Raw genomic sequence first — 21,227 nt, 5'->3', positions numbered from 1 at the left:
CAGTAGCTTATGAACGCATGTTTTTGTGTATGACCACAGTTAGCGCGATCGGTAATTTAACCGTTAATTTTACGTGGTAAAAAAAATGTCTGTACAATCTCCGAATATACCCAATATCTTGTTCTTTTGGTATTGGATTATAATAATTATACATTTTTTTTTGTTGCAGTGGTCTAGTCCTTCAAGATCTGACATTTGTTCACATTGGGAACCCCGATCTGCTTCCAGACGGTAGCATTAATTTCACCAAAAGATGGCAGCAGTATCACATAATGGAAAATATGAAGAGGTTCCACAAAGAGTGTGTATTGATTTAGTATATTTTCTATTTTGATAATAGAATCTGATCTTGATTCAGATTTATTGTTTTTTCTGATAAGATCAATTTTTGAAGTTATTGATATTCATTTATTAAAAATAATTTAAATATCTTGAATTTAAAATGATTAATTATCTAGTTACGTTATTTACAGTTTTTTTATTTTATTTACAATTGTAGAGTGTGTTAAAAATAATATTTTGGTTTATATAAATAAAAACCACAAATTAACTGGAAACAATGGCATTACTGTTTCTATTAAAGCAGTATTTTATTATATTACTACTAGTCTCAATTATTTGAATATAACTTATTAAATCTGAAGTTTACATTATACTTAATCGATAAACTGATACAATATATACTGTTTCAATAAAGATAATGTTTCTTCGACAGCAGACAGTACAAGTTTAAGAAGAATGAACGCATACAAGCTATGTTTAATGAGTTTGACGATGTGCTAAGCGAAGAAGCGATGTGGCAAATCTCGGAAATTCTAAAGCCACGAGGAGGGCGAACTCGCACTACCGCTCCGCCACCCGCTCCACCACCTGCTGCCGCGACCGCTGCCGCACCCGCGCCTGCCCCTGCGCCCGCTCAGACTGCCGCTTAAAGCTTGCATAGCGTATCTGCAAATTAATGGCAGGTCTGTGATTCAACAAATAATACTAGTGAATTAATATACTTAATTTTTTTTTCTTAAAAAAATATGGTTGTTTAGTAAAGTTATAGTTATGTTAAAATGTTTATTGCATACCAAAGAATAAAATTATATAATAGAAAAGTAATATACAAAATGCTCAGGTACTACGGTAAACAAATTTACGTCCTATATGGTCACTTTCTCGGTTGCCTCTGTCATCAGTTAAGGAGTTTTTATTACTGGATCATTGGAAAAGTTAACAAATTTTTAGTGGAGCCAAACATAAGGCTACGAAGATTCCTTTTGCCGACTGTGAAAGGAACTGTACCATAGTTAAGTGTCTTACTGCTGTAGTAATGGAACATCGCGCCTTTGATATTATATTTCACAGCAAAATTATACTGCATAAGTTACACAAATGTAATGCTAACAATATTTAATTATGGTTTTTCTGTTTACAGGTATATGCATCCAAAGAGAATGAGGTATGTATAGTTAGAAAGAAAACTTGGATCAGGAATTGTATAACTTAAAGGAAATGTGATTTCTGTCCTAAAAAGGCCTAATTAATTTTAGTGTATTTATTCGTAAATGTGCGATTTTTCATCTGTGATCGGTTGGCGAGTACGATGCGAGGCCAAATGTGACGGCGCTGACGGTATCAGTACCGCCTATATTCGCTTACAGTTTCATCGCTTCTTATATAAAACGATTATAATATTTACATACAGAATACGAAAGCCAAATGTCTTTATCAGTATTTGAATCGAGTTACTGTTATCTTTTACATATCAGTATGTGACTTGCATAGTGTACTAAAGAAACGAGTGGCGCCTTGGTGTTTAGGTAATGTCCTTGATAATTCTTCTTGTTGTCGTATTTGCCATTGATGTCAGTATGTATACATAACTAAGTCGGCTTCGAAAGTGAACGCTTTTCATTACATCGAATTAGATGAATTTTGGATTCGTAGTTATGGTAGTCATACTACTGTTTGATTATAGTAACTTAGTCCGTCTTTAGAAATTGTAATGTTCATGTCAGTCCTAATTTCGGTTACATATTTTACTATGGCAAATATTAAGCAAATCAAGGTATCGCGGAACACGTATATGAAATGGGACAGTTTTTGCATTCAATAGTCATTCAATTATGTCAGAGACATTATTATGGATCATTAAATGGGGCTTCCATAGTTTTAAATAAATGAAAAGTTATGCGAGTTACCCATAAATGTGACATAAGCAAAATCCATGTGAAATATTTTTTATAAAACATTGCTTTACACGAATCCTGCGTACAATACAACAGATACATATCATTAAATGAGTGTGCCAAATGTCGAACTTATCTAAAATGTCCCATTTCCATATAACTATTCGGTCTTTGATATTAAACGCATTGATTATGCTTATTGCGTTATTAATAATGTTATTAATAATAAAATTAGGGAAGGGGCATCGTTACGAATTTAAGCCAGGCTATCATATTACACATAAGATGGATCGCAACTCAAAAACTCAAGTTACGTATAGATGTCCCCTTTTAAAATTGTTGTCAATGGGTAATTATCTTGAGACCCATGTATTCTATTTTTAATACTATAAAGGTGCGATACGTTGGCGTTTCTTGTTAGTGACTGCCATTTAAATCGCAGTGTAATTACAGTTAATGCGATATTTTTGTGCATGATCTTAAAGTGTTGAAATTCAATGCATATTATTATTTTTGATATTCAGAAATTATATTTTTCCTATAGGTTGCTACCTTCAAGGAAGCAAACGTTTTATGATTAAACATACTTTTGAGATCTATACATACTTGTTTATATTAATCGTCACGGTTCGTGTCATTTTACTCTAAGCTTTAAGAACAGTGGGCTCTGAAGCCGTAGCTAGGTATTGTATAAAAGCTGAATCATGTTGAAGTTCACTTGATTCCGTAGTCTCAAATTTCATGTCAAAATGTTTAAAAGTATATATTATAGGAGAAGTTTAAACAAATAGTATAATCAGCATTTAATTTGCCTTAAGACGATCAAGTCTTTAATGAAATAGCAATAAATTTTTAATTGTTGGTAGAATCGCTGCACAATTTGTGATACTGTTCATGTAGCGTGGCGCTTAAGTCCTGGCCACGTGGGCTATTATGTACACGTGCGTTTACAAACTATAAACGGCAGATATTCTCCGTCTATTATTATTATTACATCAGTAATTAGCGTACATGTGGCTAGGACTTTCCTACTCAGTCTTATTGACGTCCTCTATGCGTACGCGTAGGCAAATTATATTAGGCGAATGTTAGCAGTAAGCGTAATTAAACCCCATTATTATAACTATCTGTTAAGACCCGTATTACACGTAGGGTAAATGTATATGCCACGTAATGTAACTTCATCGTACCAAAATTAATTATATGCCGTCTTTAAATGCTAAGAATATGATCAAGTGATTCGTTATTATAGTTATACCGACAGTGTAATACCGGTCTGTAATCATATTAATACCATATTCTGCATCGATCTGGTAGTTTGTGTGTCGTCGAAAAGGAACAGTAAAGTTCCATGCAATAAATAAATTAGACCAATATTTAGAATGTTTTACTACAGTGCTTTATTGAAATTATGTGCTGATATTTGTGTATAAATAATTTGATTGCTAGTTAAGTTGGTAGGGTTACCATTTTTGTTGTCAGGTATTAAATATTATTTATTTAGAGTACCTATTGTAAACTTGTATAATGGTTTGATATAATAATTATTAATTGATATTAAAGACTGCCTAAATTAATTATTCAGTATAATTGACGTGTAAATTAGCGAAATAAAATTGTTTAAATGTCCCATTATTTCTCACTCCATAGTTTGTTAGATACAACATAGTAAAATCTCCCGTTGCAGATTTTATATTAATTAATAATATCACAGTGTCGATATTTATTATATTAATTAGAATTTATTCACATTAGTGAACAACGTATATATATTTCTTTGTTGTATTAGCGAGTTCAGTATTATGTTAATGAATGCCATACTGTATGAAATGAAAAATAATATTTTATTGGTTATTCAGGGAAACAAACTATTTTACATTTTATATTACAATGTTAATTCTTATATTATGTAAAGTTTTTATGTTAAATATTATTTTATTACATATTAATGTAAATTACTTTTACTAAGTTATATCTAAATATACATTATATCAAAATTGCATGCTTGTACAGTCTTATGTGTGTCAAGTTTTCTTTTATAATTATTTTGTAAAATAAATATAGCACGTTATTTACAACATTAATTGTTTTTCATTCTGTAACTAAGGTAATTTACCTTTTTTTTATATCTCAGAATGGCATACAAGCTGACGGCCCACCTGATGGAAAGTGGTAACCGTCGCCTATAGACATGAACAGTACCATGAACATAACAGAAGTATACTGTTTTGCCCATGATATCTGCCATGCGTTTATTCCTGAGGACTTAGGTGTTATTCCTCTGTACCCTGTAAATTCACGCCATATCCCACCCTTCAAACCGAAACACAGCCATGCAAACAACTGCTTTACGGTTGAAACACGAATGGGACAGATGTACTCAAGCAATCGACTTTTGTACAAAGTCTTCCTCTGGTTTTCTTAAAAATTAATAATGTGTCAATAAGTGTTAATTATACAGGTCACGATATATTTTATTACCTTTTCAAGGATTAATGAGTTTCCGAGATGAATTTCTAAAACTTTATTATCTGATTTTTGTGTAATATAACATACAGTAATTTATATTCAATACCTTTTGCTATTTGGTTTTTTATTTTGTGTTATTTATCCTATTAAAATATGAGGGGAAAATGAACTACTTATAATTCTATGCGCATCCAAGCCCACATATGGTCTGACATATCAAGAATAAATAATTACCAACTACATCCTTTTCGCATATTTATTTACGTACTAAATTAACATTGGCATCTATAAATACAAATGCAAATTAAAAAGTATGTTACACGTAAAGCATTTTAGTTAAAGAATTGCGATGACAAACTTTGAAGGTTGTCTCCCATATAAATATATGAGTGCCTATACATTTGTTATCACCAACGGAAACTAATCGCGCTGTAGGTGAGTGAGGTATCCTGATGGGAACTCTGCATGGTCCTTAAAGATAATTCAAATTGCGACATAAAAGGCCACTTAATTTCAAAAGTCTGCATGTTATCAGATTACTATCTAATTAGAGCACTACATATGGAATAAAGTACCTATTATACTTTAAATAGGCGACTGCATTGGATTCGCAGTCCAGTATACACATGGTTGGTTTTCAGACAACTTTATTAGATAATATTGAAATGTTGATCACATATTTTGGTATTTTGGTTTTTGTTTTTACAATAAATGGCAGTCCTATTTACAACGATATAAATCTTGACAAGTTTTACGATGGTATCGGTAAGTAATGAATTTTGTACTATAAAAATATATATTAATATATAATATTTATTAAAATCAGAATAATATTGCGTAGAATATATGTAATGAATTATCGAGATTTACTGAATATCCTAGTAAAATAGAAATTAATTGAGATACAAGTATTATGGATATTTTGGATCAGTTAAACATTTCGCAATCATCAAAATTTCAGCGTTGACATTGCATGCAAAGCAAAGTATAAAAATGTTGTTGAAGTTATGATCCATTTCGATTGTGGCAAAATTTTACCACGAAAAGAGCATTTTTTGAAAAATATAATCATTAAAATCGGTTCAAAAATTATGACAGTGTCGCGTAATATAAAAAAATTATTGTACTTACAAATTAAAATTGTCCTCATTTTTGCCGTCGGTCAGTTATGAATTCGTAAGAAAAGAATGCATAAAGAATGAAAAAGAAACATCCACATAACTATAATTTGCATTGTATTATGCGCATTACTGTCGCTCATTGATGAATTAAAAGTATATTTTAGGTATTCAGTACAGATATTATATATTATTGTTATAAGTTGTCTAAAAATACAAAACCGATAAGTGTATCTTTAAACATGTATATCTAATTATAACTAATTACCTATATTTTGGAGTGCCAGGTTCCTTATATAAGTTTATTATATAAAGTGGTTTTAAATTTAGAGGACGAATTTGGCGAATACTTTGAGGGCGATATGGTACTGACGCCGATTCAGGAAAGGGACATCTTCGAGGCTACAGAGGGCCGTAATGGTTTACGCAATGGTGCTAAACGCTGGCCCAATCGCACAGTCGTTTATCATATTGAAGAGGATAATTTCGGTTTGTATTTTTTTTGTAGTAATTAGAATTTGGTAAATGATATTAGTTAAATAAATAAATACCACTCGACACAATTGTCCAACCCTATTTATGTAGGTCGACGTTAAGATTTTATATTAAGAATATGGTTATACAATGTTTATTATACTTATTACAAAATCAAACAACGAATAGACATTTTAAATGCACACAAAAAATCAGACCAATATAAACAGTCATGATACAACTGTTTGTATTTTGCTATGACTGAACCCGCAACTATCGGATGTTTCCAACCGTTATAACACCAAGTGCATCCTATTTCTTAATTGGTTTAAGAAAAATGTTTGGGTTTGAAGGGATGGAAATTTATTTCCAAATAGCGTGTATGATAATAGGTATGTTATAATTTTTTTATTATAAGCATTTAATATTATTTTGATTGGACCTTAAATAGGTGAAGACGAACTGAAGATTATTGAAGAAGGTATGGCGGAAATCGCAAATAAGTCTTGTATTAAATTTCGACCACGAAAGGATAAAGAACATGCAGTTGTTTTCAAGGTATGATGACAACCGTATATATTATTGTCTTGTTTATTTACATTTATGAACAGAATCTGCATCTGTTGCTGTTTAACTTTTTTAAATATTCATAAATATACCTACAAATACTCTATTCAACCAGGTAAATAATCATTGCAGGTAAAATATTTATTATAGACTGATAGAAAACTTCGTAAGGTGTTTGCACACTTAGGCATTAAAGTTTAAATAAATAAAGTAACCACTTAGTAAATAGACATAATGACGGAAGGAGTTGTTAGTAATAAGGAATAAGGCCCCATTGCCAGCAATATGCTCTGTCATGTCGGTCTCTGCGCCGTTCTCCCTGTAAACCATGGTGGTTTATTTATAATGAATTCGTTACGTTGGATTAACTGACCTGCTGTCAATTTCACCTGTTATTCATCACTGGTGCCCCGTCAGCGTATACCGATGGCGTAGGCGGGGGTTACCATACCATAGATTTAAGAAAATAATATTTCATTATGCAAAAACTGCGATGCAAATAAACTTACATTCTATGTTTAGTACTCGACTTGAAAAAATTAAATACTTGTAGAATATTGAAATAATGTAAAAAAGAAAAATGTTTTTATAAAGAATTTCTAAGAATTAAGACAACTAATAGAAATCATTCAGTATGCAACGCTATTAGCAAGCTCGAATTTTATTTGATAAATTTGTCTTATGTATTATTCATAAAATAAGTATTTATGTGAATTTATAAATAGTTTAGTCTTGGTCATCTTAAGTACTTAGAAAAATTTAAAAGTTTGATCAAAATCGCTTTAGTATTTGAACGTAAATGTGCATTTCACAATATTTTAATTGCAATTACTAGCTAATTCCTTTTAGATAAATATGAATTTGTGATTTCACAGAATTTATTTATTTTATTAGTAATCTTGAAAATACCTTCATTTAATAATGAAGAGATTTACTCACATAGAGTATAATTGACACGACTCTTATACAGCATTTCTTTTGTCTAGATCTATTATTTGTAGAGTTGATAGAATATTATAATTTTAAAAAGGAAATTATAAATAAAATTTGAAAAAACAGTAGGACAAATTTTTGCAAAAAAATACCATGAGAACAAGGAATATGGGATCAGATTTGTTATTTTTATGATAAAACCTTTTTTAACACTTTTAACTGTGGTTAACGTTTAACGGTTTACTGTATAATCGACATAAAAATTTGTAGAGCTCAGCAAACGGGTGCTTCTCAAATGTAGGCTTCAATAATGATGATGACGAAGAATCTGAACAAGTTTTGAACTTGGGCAAGGGATGCTTTAAACACGGCACCGTCGTTCACGAGATGTTGCATACATTAGGATTTTATCATATGCAGAGCACATATGACAGGGACGACTATATTAAAATTGTTTGGGAAAATATAAAAGAAGGTAATGTTTTGTATGTCATTGATTGCTTATATGTTTATACTTTTTATTTAACTTGGAAAGGCAAACAAGCTGACAATTCGACTAATGGAAAATGGTAATCATTATCTATAAACATGAGGAATGAACATCACAGAATACACTGTGACATTGCGAATTGCCATTCTTAAGGATTAAGATGTTACGCCTTCATAACCTGTAGTTATACTTTCATATCCATAGCCAGCTGGCGGTAGAAACATAAGTTAGATGGAAAGTACCCTAGCAAACGATTTTTGTACAATGTTTTTTTGGTAAAACATTTTGGTTTTTGCATATACTAAATGATGTCATTGTAGGTACCGAACATAATTTTGCAAAGTATAACAATGATACGGTGACAGATTTTGGAGTACCATACGACTATGGGAGCGTCATGCATTACCCAGAAAAAGCATTCTCCAAAAACGGAAACAAAACTATAATTCCATTGCAGGTAATTATAATTCTAAATACTTATTAAAATAGTACATAATATACACAAAAATGCAATTGAATTACCTAAGAAGTGCTTTCTGGAGTTAGTTAAAAAAATTCTTGGGCTTGTTTTAGGAAAATGCACACATTGGGCAACGAAATGAAATGTCAGAAAGCGATGTTCTGAAGCTAAATAAAATGTACTGCGAACAATCTGAAGAAGGTGAGATAGACGTTACACACCGGAACAGCTAGGCGTCTTTCAGTTTATCTCGTTTCAAATAATTTCATTATATTAAATGCATTTTACTGATTGATGTTTGTAATTTTATACCGTTTTCCACTAGTGCAGAAACTATCATTTTCCATTATTGTGATTTTTTTTGGGAAATTCATTTGAGTCGATAACGGAGATCGTTTATGTAAGAAAAAAATTGTGAAAAACATGTATATATTTTTTTTTTATAGAACTTAGAATGGCAAACAAGCAGGTGGGCTGTCAGCCCACTTGGTGGAAAGTGGTAACCGTCGCCTATAGACATGAGCAGTACTATGGACACAACTGAGTACAACGTTTCGCCCATGATACACCCTATGTGTTGCCATTCCTGAGAACTCAGGTGTTATTCCTCTGTTATGTAATAGGAAAAAATCTAACGTAATTTGTTAGTCAAAGCTGTAAAGGATAGTAAGGTGAAATTTACCGTATTTTGATAGAAAATATAAAGAAATCTAGAAATAATCTTTAGAGACATTTCACTAATGCATGTAACGACCAGTACGAGTAGTAAGTACATAAATGCTTAAACTATAGAAAAGTCAAAGCTCACAAATTTGAAATTATCAGTTAGGTACTTAATGTTACGGCGAATATTAATATTTATTTAAAAGACTAACTGTTGAGTTTCTTAAGGATTCTTCTCAGCAGAATTTCGAGCCCAGCAGTGGAAATATAAAAAAGGACGATTTAAAAGAACTTCTAAACAAATTTATTTGTATAAAGATGATTTGAATTTGAGTAAGAAGAGCTTATTTTTTGGAGATTCTGCGTTTTGTAAATTTAAAGGTAAATTTAATAAAAATAATATTATTAGAATCATACCCCGCAAATTGAAGCGACGATCTTAATCTTACATCGAGTCAATAGATGCAAATGGTGCAGGATCGATGGTGAAATATGAAAGACATCTATGTTCATTAGTGGATAATGGAAAGGTTGTATTGATGATGATGATATCATGATAATATTATATAATTATATTAATTGTATTTTAATATTTTGGTGAATGTTAGCGACAATAAAATTATTTAAAATGATCTAATTAACGTCTGATCTCTTTCACGTGAACGGATAGGATATGATATTGAATTAAAAAATATATGCGATTAGGTATGGTGTGGTATACCTATTTACTTAGGTGGTACTAAATATATTAAAAGTATACTTTGGTTCCACCACCTTGTAGGTATTGTATATTGTCTGCTTTGTAATGTAGTTCATTAATTCAGTGTAGTTATAAAACTGTGACAAAATCTGAAGGTTTAATTTTAGTTATTTGACTATAGGAATGTAAAAATAAGTAAGCTCATTCGAAAAGTTGCTTCGTTTGGTGTTCGGCGCGGATAAATATCTGTTTTCTACTGCTATCGCTACTGCTTGGAAATAAACAAAACTAAGTAGATTCAAAATAAAACTATATCAATCTGCCTGTGGTAATAGTAGATACTTAGGTACCTTTACCCTGCAATTACCACGCCAGCCAGGTAGCTCGAAATCGAGGAGATTAAATTACTAAATTATCTATTCTTGTTTTTCTTCCTTGTTCAAGCATATTTATGTATTGAGTAAGAAAATTAACCAATTCGTCATGTTGACTCCAATTTAATTCAGTTACTCGTTCCTTTGGTTTAAAAAATATGAAGGCTGTATTGCATCATTGGCTGCTTTTTTAATTCTTAGCTATTTTCTGATGTTTAGGTCCTCAATAAAAAGTTTTTTAAGATGAAATATTTAGTTTTATTTTCACTCTAACAGTAATTATAAAAAACCTACTTTTTTGAAACACCATATCAAGCACACACATACATACACATACCGACTGATTGTAAGGCAATTGCTTTGTGCATTTTAATTGTATGAATATGAACTTTTATACTATTATTAATAAAAACTAAAACCTACAAACCTATTTTAATTATTAAACTGTTTTGTTATTTCCTTTAAAATTGGGATTTTAGTTTAAAATAAAGAGACAAAATAGTTCAATAGCTGAAATAGGTTTATAAGAGGTTTGACGTTTTTGTGATTAAGGGGGTTAGAAGCTACTAAATCGGCCCAGCTGTCTTCAAGTTTTAAATATATAAAAAAGAACTATACATATACGTTTACGTTTATTAAGTAGTATTTAATTTTTATTTATAATAAAAGGTAGTATAATTAGATATAGGTTTATACCTAGATATTTATATAAATCTTAAAATAAATAAATAATATGATGTGAACTTGCTGTAATCTAAATAAAGAATTGATATAAAAAAAGAGTGCACTTCTTATAGTTATATAATAAAATGATAAAAATGGTACCATTATTTACCCATGACTATTATATGCATACATGCTACAGAAATAAACAGTAAAACGTGTCTGTCACACTAGAGATCAGTTCTTTAAATGTTGAAATTTTTCTGTTCAATTCAAGGGTACCTAACCTACTTATACAAATTCGATTTTCTCGCGCAAATTATAATTTTTATGGTTTTGTTAACTGACAATGGCATTGATTTATTGCAGTAGACTCGGCTTAAATTTGATCATGTTGTATAATCTTTTAAACTATTTGCTTAACCATGTGTAAAATTGAAAACATTTGGAGTACTTCTATGTTCCGCGCGATTTGTAACGTCAATAAATATTTCGTTGATTTGCCGATGACGTATTTATTAGGTAAGTACCCATTAAAACAGTTACAATAAAAATAGCTAGTAGTAAAAATATAGTTGTTTATAAAAAGTTACTTATGTTCTCCACGTCACATATGACTTTCAAGATGATTATTCGAGCTATTAAATTTTAAGGGGTAGGAGAGTCGTGGAACCAATAAATGAACGCTTAAGCGATTTTAGTCACTTTGAATTAAAATAAACTTTCACTTTTAAAATATTAGTATGGATATGTTTTTCCTTACGTTACGTGTCATTGTTGTGACCCTCCAGGTCATGCTGTTGGGTAAACTAAGTTGCTCCAAGAGCTAAATATATATCTAGTTTTAACATTTAGCATACAATGAATGAATAAGTGCTATTTATTTGCGATTTCACCGCAACGAGCGACAGCTGATTTTCCTTTTGTGTTTCACACCATGCAATTACAGAAATGTCATATTGAATTTATTGTTGTATTAAGATAAAATTTCATGAAATGTTAGAATAACTCGGCCGATAAATTTAGCAATTTGGTCTTGCATGAGTTATGTTGGTGGTGGTGGAACGTGCTGTGACCAGCGCAGGCGCTGTCGCAAGCGGCGTCTGCGCAGTTACAGGTTGCCTTGTGAAATGGTCGTACCGGAATCTATATTAAATCCTGCTCCACCCCGATGGGTTTTGTTCGGCAGAAAAAATCTTACGGTACAGGAGTAAAATCTATAAATGGATCATTGTCCAACATTAGTGACATGTTTAAAGATATCACTATTATGACATACTTGCTATGGAGTGTGAGTTGTAGATAGATATTCTGATGCGTTAAATAATACGTCATTAGGGATAGGTTTCAATTAGAAAATAATGGAATTAATAAATATATTGGTGATTATACTAGTGGTTTGTGTGCTCGAGTGTTCTACTATGTCTCAAGATGAAATTGAAGAATTCACCGACTATCTCCAAAAAACTTCGCAGTTAGACCAAACTTTGAAAAGTAAGTGGGTATATACTTTTTAAATACTTTGTAATTTTGGTAAATGCATGTCTTAAAATTACAAGTGGACTGTGTTTTGCAGTTATAATGATTATGAATTAATTCAAACCAATTGAAGGAAAAGGTACCTTCTACTTAAATTAATCAGAGTAAGTATTAATACTACTTATAGGCAGTGTGACTTTGAATGAATAGATCTACTTTACCAAAAACATTTTTTTGTTTGAGTCTTTTGTAAATAACCAAAGTCCCAAGACAATATTGACGCTAGAATGTTACAGTGTTTCTTATCTACTACGTAAACCATCTATGACATTAAATAATTTACTGTAACTTAATTATTATTTAGAATATAAAACAGATTTAATTCGAAACTTTTAAACTTTTATTATCTTTCATATTAATCTTCTATTCTTTTATTTCTATCCTTCCACTTCCGCAGAAGGTGCGGATCCTGATGACGACCTCGACGAGGATGAACCAGCATCAGATCATGCGTGGGAAGAAAGCGGGAAATTTGAAGGAGATCTTATCCTTAATGAAAAGCAGAGACGTTTGATAGTAGAAGACGTCGCTGAAGGACTTTCTAGGAACGGCCTTCGGGACAGTACTAAGAGATGGCCTGATAACGAAGTCATTTATTATATCCAAAAGGAACATTTCTGTTAGTAATATATAATTAAAATAAAGTATTTTAAGAATAAAATATATATGCATTTTGAAATATCACAATTGAAAACATTCAATTTAAATTTTGATATATCAAAAATTAAGTTAAAAAATTTACCTTCCGCCGATTCGATCCGATCGATTCGAATCTACATCTCTTTGCTATCTGTGTTGTGCTCCTAGTTCCACCACAGAAACAACTAACGTTACTCAGCATTATGAAAATGATATATTAAAAAAATGTGATATTTCAGCTTCTGACCAAGTGGATGCCATACAAAATGGGATAGATGACATTGCTCGGGCATCTTGCGTTAAGTTTCGACCTTATAAGAGAGGAGACAGAGATGCTGTAGTTATACAGGTATAAATAAAGTGTTATTTTATCGTTACATAATTTTTGTACATATATGTTGGTAATGTGTATATTCGTAAATATTTTACGACTAACTTAAATTAGCAAAAGTTTGTGAAGTTAATATTCCGACTTGAAGCGACGTGGATAATTTAAGTCTTCCAATGCCTATATAGAGATGGTGCATGCCTATAACCGACTCTTAATTTTTACCACTCGAAACAGTATAACTTTAAAAAGAAAATTGCTATAAAATCTTTTTATCATATAGGGCAGCAGGCGTGGTTGTTTCTCACAAGTGGGATACCAAGGTGGATACCAAGTATTAAATCTCTCAGGCCGGCATCCAGTAGGTCGGGGATGCTTCCGACATGGAACTGTGGTGCATGAACTATTACATACACTTGGATTTTATCATATGCAGAGCAGTCCGGATAGAGATGACTATATTGATGTTATTTGGGAGAATATTGTACAACGTAAGTCTATTTTTTTAATAGGTGAAAATGTAATGGTACATTATCACTACTCGCCTACACTATCACTGTACGATGGCGGGGCACCGGTAAAAAAACAGAGCAGTTACCCTATTATGACAAATTCATCTGGAAATAACCACGATGGTTTTCAGGAGGAAACACGTGGATGTAGACCTGGTAGGGTATATTATTAGCAATAGGATCCCCATTATTACGTTGACATTTGAAATTGATATGGTACTGCGGACTAAAACAGGTCACTCATCATGCCCTAGCCAATCTTATGGTATTTTCAGTTGAATAATTTTGCAATTTAAGATATCGTTATTGCAATATGTAGTCGCTTATCTCAGGTCGCTGACATTCGCAAAACAAGTATTGATGAGGTAAAAGTTTTGACTTTCACTATAATGATAAAGGAAAGGAACGTGGGAAATCACATCTAAGTGTTCGCATGTATAGACCTATGTGTGTATAGAGACAATGAATCCAGTATCGTGGTCATAGATACTGTCACCATCTGTACACATTAAGAATATAAATTGCGTGGCTTGATACATAGCTTAGTAATAAATTGTTTTCACTATGTATACTTAAGTATAAATTCGTAAAGGAAGAGCTAGTATGTTGATTATTTTATGAAGAAATTATGCAGCAAATTTTATAAAGGTATTATTATAATAATATACCTATATATACCTACATAATATTACCTATATATTCAAATAAAAAATATTCTACTTATAAATCTATGATTATAGTTTACATCTATGGTTAAGTAACAAATGTTTAAATATTAGTATAAACTTCCACATTTATAAGTAGAAAATAATACAGAGTAGGTAGAGAGTAAAAAGTATAAAATATACGAATAAATTGCACACTAATTCACAAAAATTCACATTAATTATTTTTATTGTTTATCCAAATATCACATAAAAGCCACTGTACTGGTTTTGATGAAATTTTATAAGTATATATCAGGTCAGGAATAAATGTCGGTTTAGCATACAGATACGGTTCAGAAAACTATCCTTCAAAGAATATTTTGGTTAAATATGGTAGATGTTTATAACTTTAATTTAAAATTATCAAGAATCTAATCTAATGTTAATATATATTTTATTATTTTTCTGCCTTATTATGTGCTGTTCTAATTTATCAGCATTAGAATTATAGTTGTATATATATTATATGTAGGTATAGTACATTATTGCAGCGGCCAGCAACTGAGGCATTGATAGACGAACGTACAAATGTGGGCCGAGGTGTAACCGAGGCACACATACGTGAGTCCATCAATGCCTAGTTGTGGCCAAGGCTTGTATAGTACTTTTCTCAAACAATGCGTGGAAATAAAAAACACAATTTTAGTTTTTAAATTCAATGACGAATAACGAACAATAATAATTTTTCACGCGCCATAATGTTCACTTGTTTTTTTTTTTTCAATAAATTTTTCTTTCTATTTGCAAGCCAGTTCGAAATTTAAATAAAACCTTGTATAAGTTACCTCCTTGGTAGCCATGTTTCGAAGTAAAAGGGCATTCCATTTTTAAATTACAGGACAGATATGAGTTTACATAGTAATTTATCTGGCCGCAAAACACGACAGATATGGATTTTCATATAACTTTTGCCGGTCGCTGCCCGCATGTATCTTGGCCAGTACGGCAATTTTGATTTATCTCGAAGAAGATTGTCAAAATAATGCTCACATTTCCAAGCATGTTTGAGTAAAATATATTTTATATACACACCTCAACACCGGCTAGGGATATTTCATATAAAGTTCTTAAATTCTAAAAATACTGGCCGTTTTTTTTTTTTGGAGATATTTTATAGGTCTTTTTTAATGATTCTAAATTTGTATTTGAAAAAATAATTAAAAACAATTGATTTGCGCGGCATTACTAAGGTAAAATTCGAATGTTTCAATTTACTTATCATAGTTTTTGGAAATCTTTTTTGCCAAATTAATGTTTTAAAACAAGTTAGTGATTGATCTGGAATTTATGCGACTGTTTTCATCATGCAGTGGCGCCTTTTAATAAGAGAGGAGATGTTACGAGCAGTAGGCATGCTCCAAACGGGGGCTACTCAACGGACGGTAGCTGAGGCGATTGGAATAAAACAAAATGTGATATCAAGATTATGGTCACGTTATCGTCCTACTGGTGAAGTGGCTGAAGGACACCCTGGTGGGAGGCACATTACCACTCACCAGCAAGGCCGATTTTTGCTAATTGCCGCGAGAATGCAACCAAATGTTACGGCCATGCAGTTAGTTTAAAGGCTCCAGTCAGAGTACCAGTTGCTCGTGAGTGACCAAACTGTGAGGAGAAGACTGCATGAAGCTAACCTGCATGCTCGCAGACCGCTTCGTACTCCAGCGCTGCGTCAAAGAAATCGTGGACGAAGATTACAATGGGCTCATGAACATTTGCTCTGGGAGAATATCCAGTGGTCTGTAATACTGTTTACTGATGAGCTCCGATTTGGTTTCCATCTAGATTCACGAAGAGTACGTGTATGGCAAGTTCCTGGTCGAGAGAGCCGTTTGCGATACCCTCAGGAAGTCCATTCTTACCATGGCGGAGGAAACTTTGTAAAAAAGTCGATTGCTTGGGTACCTCTCTCCCATTCGTGTTTCAACCGTAAAGCAGTTGTTTGCATGGCTGTGTTTCGGTTTGAAGGGTGGGATATGGCGTGAATTTACTGGGTACGGAGGAATAACACCCGAGTCCTCAGGAATGGCAACACATGGGGGGTATCATGGGCGAAACAGTATACTCTGTTATGTCCATGGTACTGCCTATGTCTATAGGCGACGGTTACCACTTTCCATAAGGTGGGCCGTCAGTTTGTTTGTCATTCTAAGTTCTATAAAAAAAGGCGGTACAATTATGGTTTGGGCGGGAATTCGTGTCGGTAGCAGAATAGACTTGGTTTTTTTTATGGATGAAAATGGAATGGTAGCCTCCCTGCGCTAACGGGATACGCTGGCGGAGCACCAGTGAAGGGTGATCGATGAGAATGAAAACAGGCCAGTTAGCCCATCATGATGAATTCATCTGGAATTAACCACGACAGTTTTCAGGGGGAACCGCAAGGAGGTCGACCTAATTGGGTATATTGCTAGCAATGGGATTCTTAGTTTTTATTACTAACAATCCCTTTTCCCCCAATAGACCTCGTTTGGATCAGAAACACCATGAGCGCTAAAAAATACCGTAACCAGGTGCTAATACCAATTGTCCATACCCGTCGACTGCAAATGGGCTAAGAATTTAAACTCATCCAAGACAGCGTCCGCCCGCACACAGCGTGAATCATGACCAGCTGGCTGCAGGAGCACGATGTGTCGGTCTTAAGCTGGCCCGCGCAATCACCAGACCTAAACTCCATAGAGCACACGTGGGATATACACCAAAGAAGGGCTCTGAAGGATTTTACTGCGAACATTGCAACTGAAGAGCAACATTTTTTGCATCTAAGCAGAACCTGGGACAATATTCCACAGCAGGACTTTGATCACTTGATTCAAAGCATGAAAAACCGCTGCAGAAACGTTATTAAAATCATGGGTGGTTTTACTGACTTCTAATTTTTGTATCACTTTAAAAACTTGAATACTTAGCTTTATATTTCTTTTTTCTTATAAAAAACATTAGCTTGTTTGCCATTCTATGTTGTATAAAAAAATCTTTAATTAATTTTACCATTTTTTGTCTTCACTTAAATAAAACTTAAATTATGCCAGAATTATTATTTTATTTTATTTTGAAGTGTAATCTGTTAAATGGGCTTTTCAAAAATATATATGATATTTATTTTAGAAAATTGAGAAAATTCAAAATATCCCTAGATGATATATATAGGTGTATATGTATTAGTATATTTTATATTTTAGTAGTAAATGCACTCCTTAATTGTTTGCTTGCCTACTAAAAGAGAATGTCATTAGGTGTTAACTCTGCTACATGTATATTTATTATATAATTATGCATTGATGTTTAAATTAATATTTCTATATATGATTTTCAGCTGCAAGACACAACTTTCGCAAGTACAATACGTTTGCTGTCTCTGACTTTGGTGTGGGTTACGATTACGATAGCGTCCTTCATTACAGTCGGCGAGCATTTTCCGCTAATGGACAGGATACGATTGTGCCTAAAATGGTAAGCATCTATGAATTACCACATTGTTTATAATGTAAATTATAGAGACACTAAATATTTTAATTATTTTTAGAGTGGAGCGGACATTGGACAACGAATTGGTCTTTCCGATAAAGATACCCAAAAATTAAATAAAATGTACTGTGACGCAGATTCAAATAATTTTGATGCAGAAGAAGAGACCACGAAAAAGCCCGTGCCAAAAAAGAAGACTCCTAAAAATAAACCTTTCGAAGGTCATGGAATTGGATATCATCAAGGTAAAACAGTGGTCATAAAATTGCTACCTTCAGCAGAAACGTATCAGTTGCCTGATATTCCAGAATTTCATTTATTTGATTATTTTAGTAAAACGCCGGAAGCCGTGCCAACGTCGCAAAGTGAAGACTGGGGAAAACAATTAAAATATAATATATATAAACCACTAGCATCAATAAGTGGAGAGTACTACAGTAGTCGTGGTAAGATGAAACTACAAGATCATATTAATGAGAATCCACAAGAAGAAAATAATTACAATAGTTATGAAGGTAGAACAGCTAAAAACCCAAATTTAATGTATAAAGGAACCGAAAAAAGTCTAGCGGAAGAAAACTCTCATTTGGGCTCTACTTTTGAAGATAAAAATCTAAATAACTCACAGGAATCAACATCCGAAGAAGACAATCAAAATAATTCTGAGGAAATACGACCTGAAGTTAAAAATAAACAAGATAGCTCTTCTGATAAATTAGATGACGATCTGAATGATGCTTTTCAAAGACTTGGAAAAATAATAAAAACTCATGTATATCCATCTCAAACACCAGATTTAAATGTGTATAGACTTAATACAGATTATAAAGAATTCTATAGTCCTGAGGACACGTCCCGAAAAATATCTGATAAAATAAAAAAATTAAAAGGTCCCAATTATAATTTTTCCTTATTACCTAAAGAAATAAAAGAAAAATATATAAATCAGGAAAACGTTAATTCAACTGCCTTATTTTTAAAGGATTTATACAGTTCTAAGAAACAAAACGATAAAAAAGAGTCTGACATATTAGAAGAAAATCAACAAGAAACCCTAAAGTCAACAGAGGACGATGAACCAACATCAAATAATGAAATGGATTCAACATATAGAACATCATTTCCATTAAAACATGAATATTATGCTAAAAAGAAATATAACACCCCAGGTTATGCATCATTGGCTAATATTCTACCTAAGAATAACTATAGTAGTTTATATTCTCCTACAGATAAAGTGTCCGATAATGATACAAAAATACATTATAAAGTATTAGGAAAACTTGTACCAATATATAATAAATGGTATATCAAAGATGAATATAAACATAATCCAGTTAATTATGATCAAAACATTTATAGCGATGATTTGCAAGATAAAAGTGTTAGTCCGTTTTCTGCAAGAAAGTCGCAAAAAATATATTCTCCAAATGCTGAGGAAGTATACTCCCCAACGGCATATTTATTGTTTGGGGTGCCCGTTCCTTTAACCCGACATTGGTACAGAATAGATGACGCTGGCATTCCGCCATACAATACATTCGATACAAGTAAAACAATCGGTTCGAAGAAAACAAGTGAAAACAATAGGTGAAAAGAATGATGGTGTGTAATACAAATATTTTTACAGTACAAAATTGAATTTTAATACGTATATAATTTTAATATGGTTTAGAGACTTGATTTAAAATTTCTTAAATTAAATAAATACTAGCTCTTTGGTCTTGACAGTGTTCATGAGACCAAGATAAAAGTAATTTATTTACGTAGTACTCTGTGTTGTGTTTTTATATAATATATCACAATGCAGATGTAGCAGCTCAATTTCGTGTTCGGGATAGAAAGTACAAATTCATCTACAGAAGAATAAAAAAATTGGGCTGTTCTAAAACAGCCCAATTTTTTAAGCGAAGCGTTTGTAGTGAGAATCTTTTTGCTGAATGCTAAGTTTCTTACTTCCTTGAGAAATAGGAACCTTATAGAATATTTAAGATTAATACTTAGGTTCAGTAATTCGCATTTTTTTTATAATGTACATATACTAAGAGATAAATTTATTAGAATTAAAGTAATATTTCAATTATTATATATTTGTTTTATTTGGTTCGACTATTGTTATTGGAATTGCCAAGTATTTTGGCACTTCTAGGTATTAGCACATAAGATTGTAATAGATAGAGGTCAGTTAGGTCAATCTCTTCAAATCAAATCAAATCAATCAATCAATCAAATCTCTGCCATGTGCGAAGAGTAGCAATGACTGAGTGGCTCACCTTCGCAATTTGATGTGACAAGCTGGTATTGAGTTTATGTAAAGACAGAGATCTTTATTGGTAGCTTCTAGATGTATAACTAATTTGTTAAATGGGATAATTGTAAGCTACCATCAATTCCTAGGGTGGGCACCAGATAATTAGAGGGTGGGTTTAAATATGTTATTGAAAACACCAATAGTAAAACAAAAAAATATTGCAGTGTTGTCTAAATAGCAAATTCTTTTTTAATTTAGTGGAAAATATTCTTCTCTAATATAGGGAAAATATTTATTTAAAAACAAATTTAAAAATAAATTTGTTTCTTATTAATTAATGGCTAAATATCTATTATTTTCCTTATTTATTAACATATTTATTTATTTTACACTTTATTGCACCAAGTAAAAAGAGAAATAACAAATATAGTAAATATTAATGAGAAGTGATATAAAAGGCGGCCTTATCGCTAAGCAATCTCTTCCAGACAACCTTTGGGTAGAGGACATTGAGAAAAGACAAAGGGTAGGTGGCGCATTATTATATAAATATTATCATATACAAACATATATACATACATACATATACATATATACATATACATATATAATATATACACAATTAAATATATACATAACATACACATACTTAATAGCACACATACAACAGAAAAAAAATTACGAAGGAAAAC

At 32.0% G+C, this 21,227-nt stretch overlaps 3 protein-coding genes across 11 annotated transcripts in view; all 3 read left to right on the top strand.

Annotated features, from left to right (window-relative positions):
- Positions 1 to 4,065, top strand: part of LOC113522741 (guanine nucleotide-releasing factor 2) — a 48,452-nt gene extending 44,387 nt beyond the window's left edge. The window contains exons 25-27 of one of the 8 annotated variants that reach the window (XM_026908542.3): positions 170 to 301; positions 716 to 965; positions 1,424 to 4,065. In XM_026908542.3, the coding sequence (XP_026764343.1) occupies positions 170 to 301; positions 716 to 932 (349 nt within the window). In that variant the 3' untranslated portion in view covers positions 933 to 965; positions 1,424 to 4,065. The remainder of the gene's footprint in view (positions 1 to 169; positions 302 to 715; positions 966 to 1,423) is intronic. The other 7 variants (XM_026908538.3, XM_026908537.3, XM_026908539.3 and 4 more) reach the window with 7 other exon arrangements.
- A 274-nt stretch (positions 4,066 to 4,339) lies between these two features.
- On the top strand, positions 4,340 to 10,577 carry LOC113522966 (seminal metalloprotease 1-like). Its single transcript, XM_031913943.2, has 6 exons — positions 4,340 to 5,411; positions 6,095 to 6,253; positions 6,690 to 6,796; positions 8,009 to 8,213; positions 8,549 to 8,685; positions 8,802 to 10,577. Exons 1-6 carry the CDS (start codon positions 5,273 to 5,275, stop codon positions 8,919 to 8,921), a joined length of 867 nt encoding a protein of 288 aa, XP_031769803.1. The 5' UTR covers positions 4,340 to 5,272; the 3' UTR covers positions 8,922 to 10,577.
- A 1,412-nt stretch (positions 10,578 to 11,989) lies between these two features.
- On the top strand, positions 11,990 to 20,370 carry LOC113522967 (uncharacterized). Of its 2 annotated transcripts, none has more exons than XM_052897906.1 (6): positions 11,990 to 12,582; positions 13,028 to 13,246; positions 13,506 to 13,615; positions 13,878 to 14,085; positions 18,133 to 18,269; positions 18,343 to 20,370. In XM_052897906.1, exons 1-6 carry the CDS (start codon positions 12,450 to 12,452, stop codon positions 19,876 to 19,878), a joined length of 2,343 nt encoding a protein of 780 aa, XP_052753866.1. In that variant the 5' UTR covers positions 11,990 to 12,449; the 3' UTR covers positions 19,879 to 20,370. The 2 variants fall into 2 exon arrangements, with proteins under 2 accessions (XP_052753866.1, XP_031770026.2); XM_031914166.2 differs by having other exon boundaries at positions 13,025 to 13,246.
- Positions 20,371 to 21,227: the final 857 nt, after the last annotated feature.

The sequence above is a fragment of the Galleria mellonella genome, unplaced genomic scaffold (assembly GCF_026898425.1).
Source record: "Galleria mellonella isolate WM207_F2 unplaced genomic scaffold, CSIRO_AGI_GalMel_v1 utg38, whole genome shotgun sequence".
NCBI lineage: Eukaryota > Metazoa > Arthropoda > Insecta > Lepidoptera > Pyralidae > Galleria > Galleria mellonella.
This window is presented reverse-complemented; position numbering and strand designations above follow the sequence as displayed.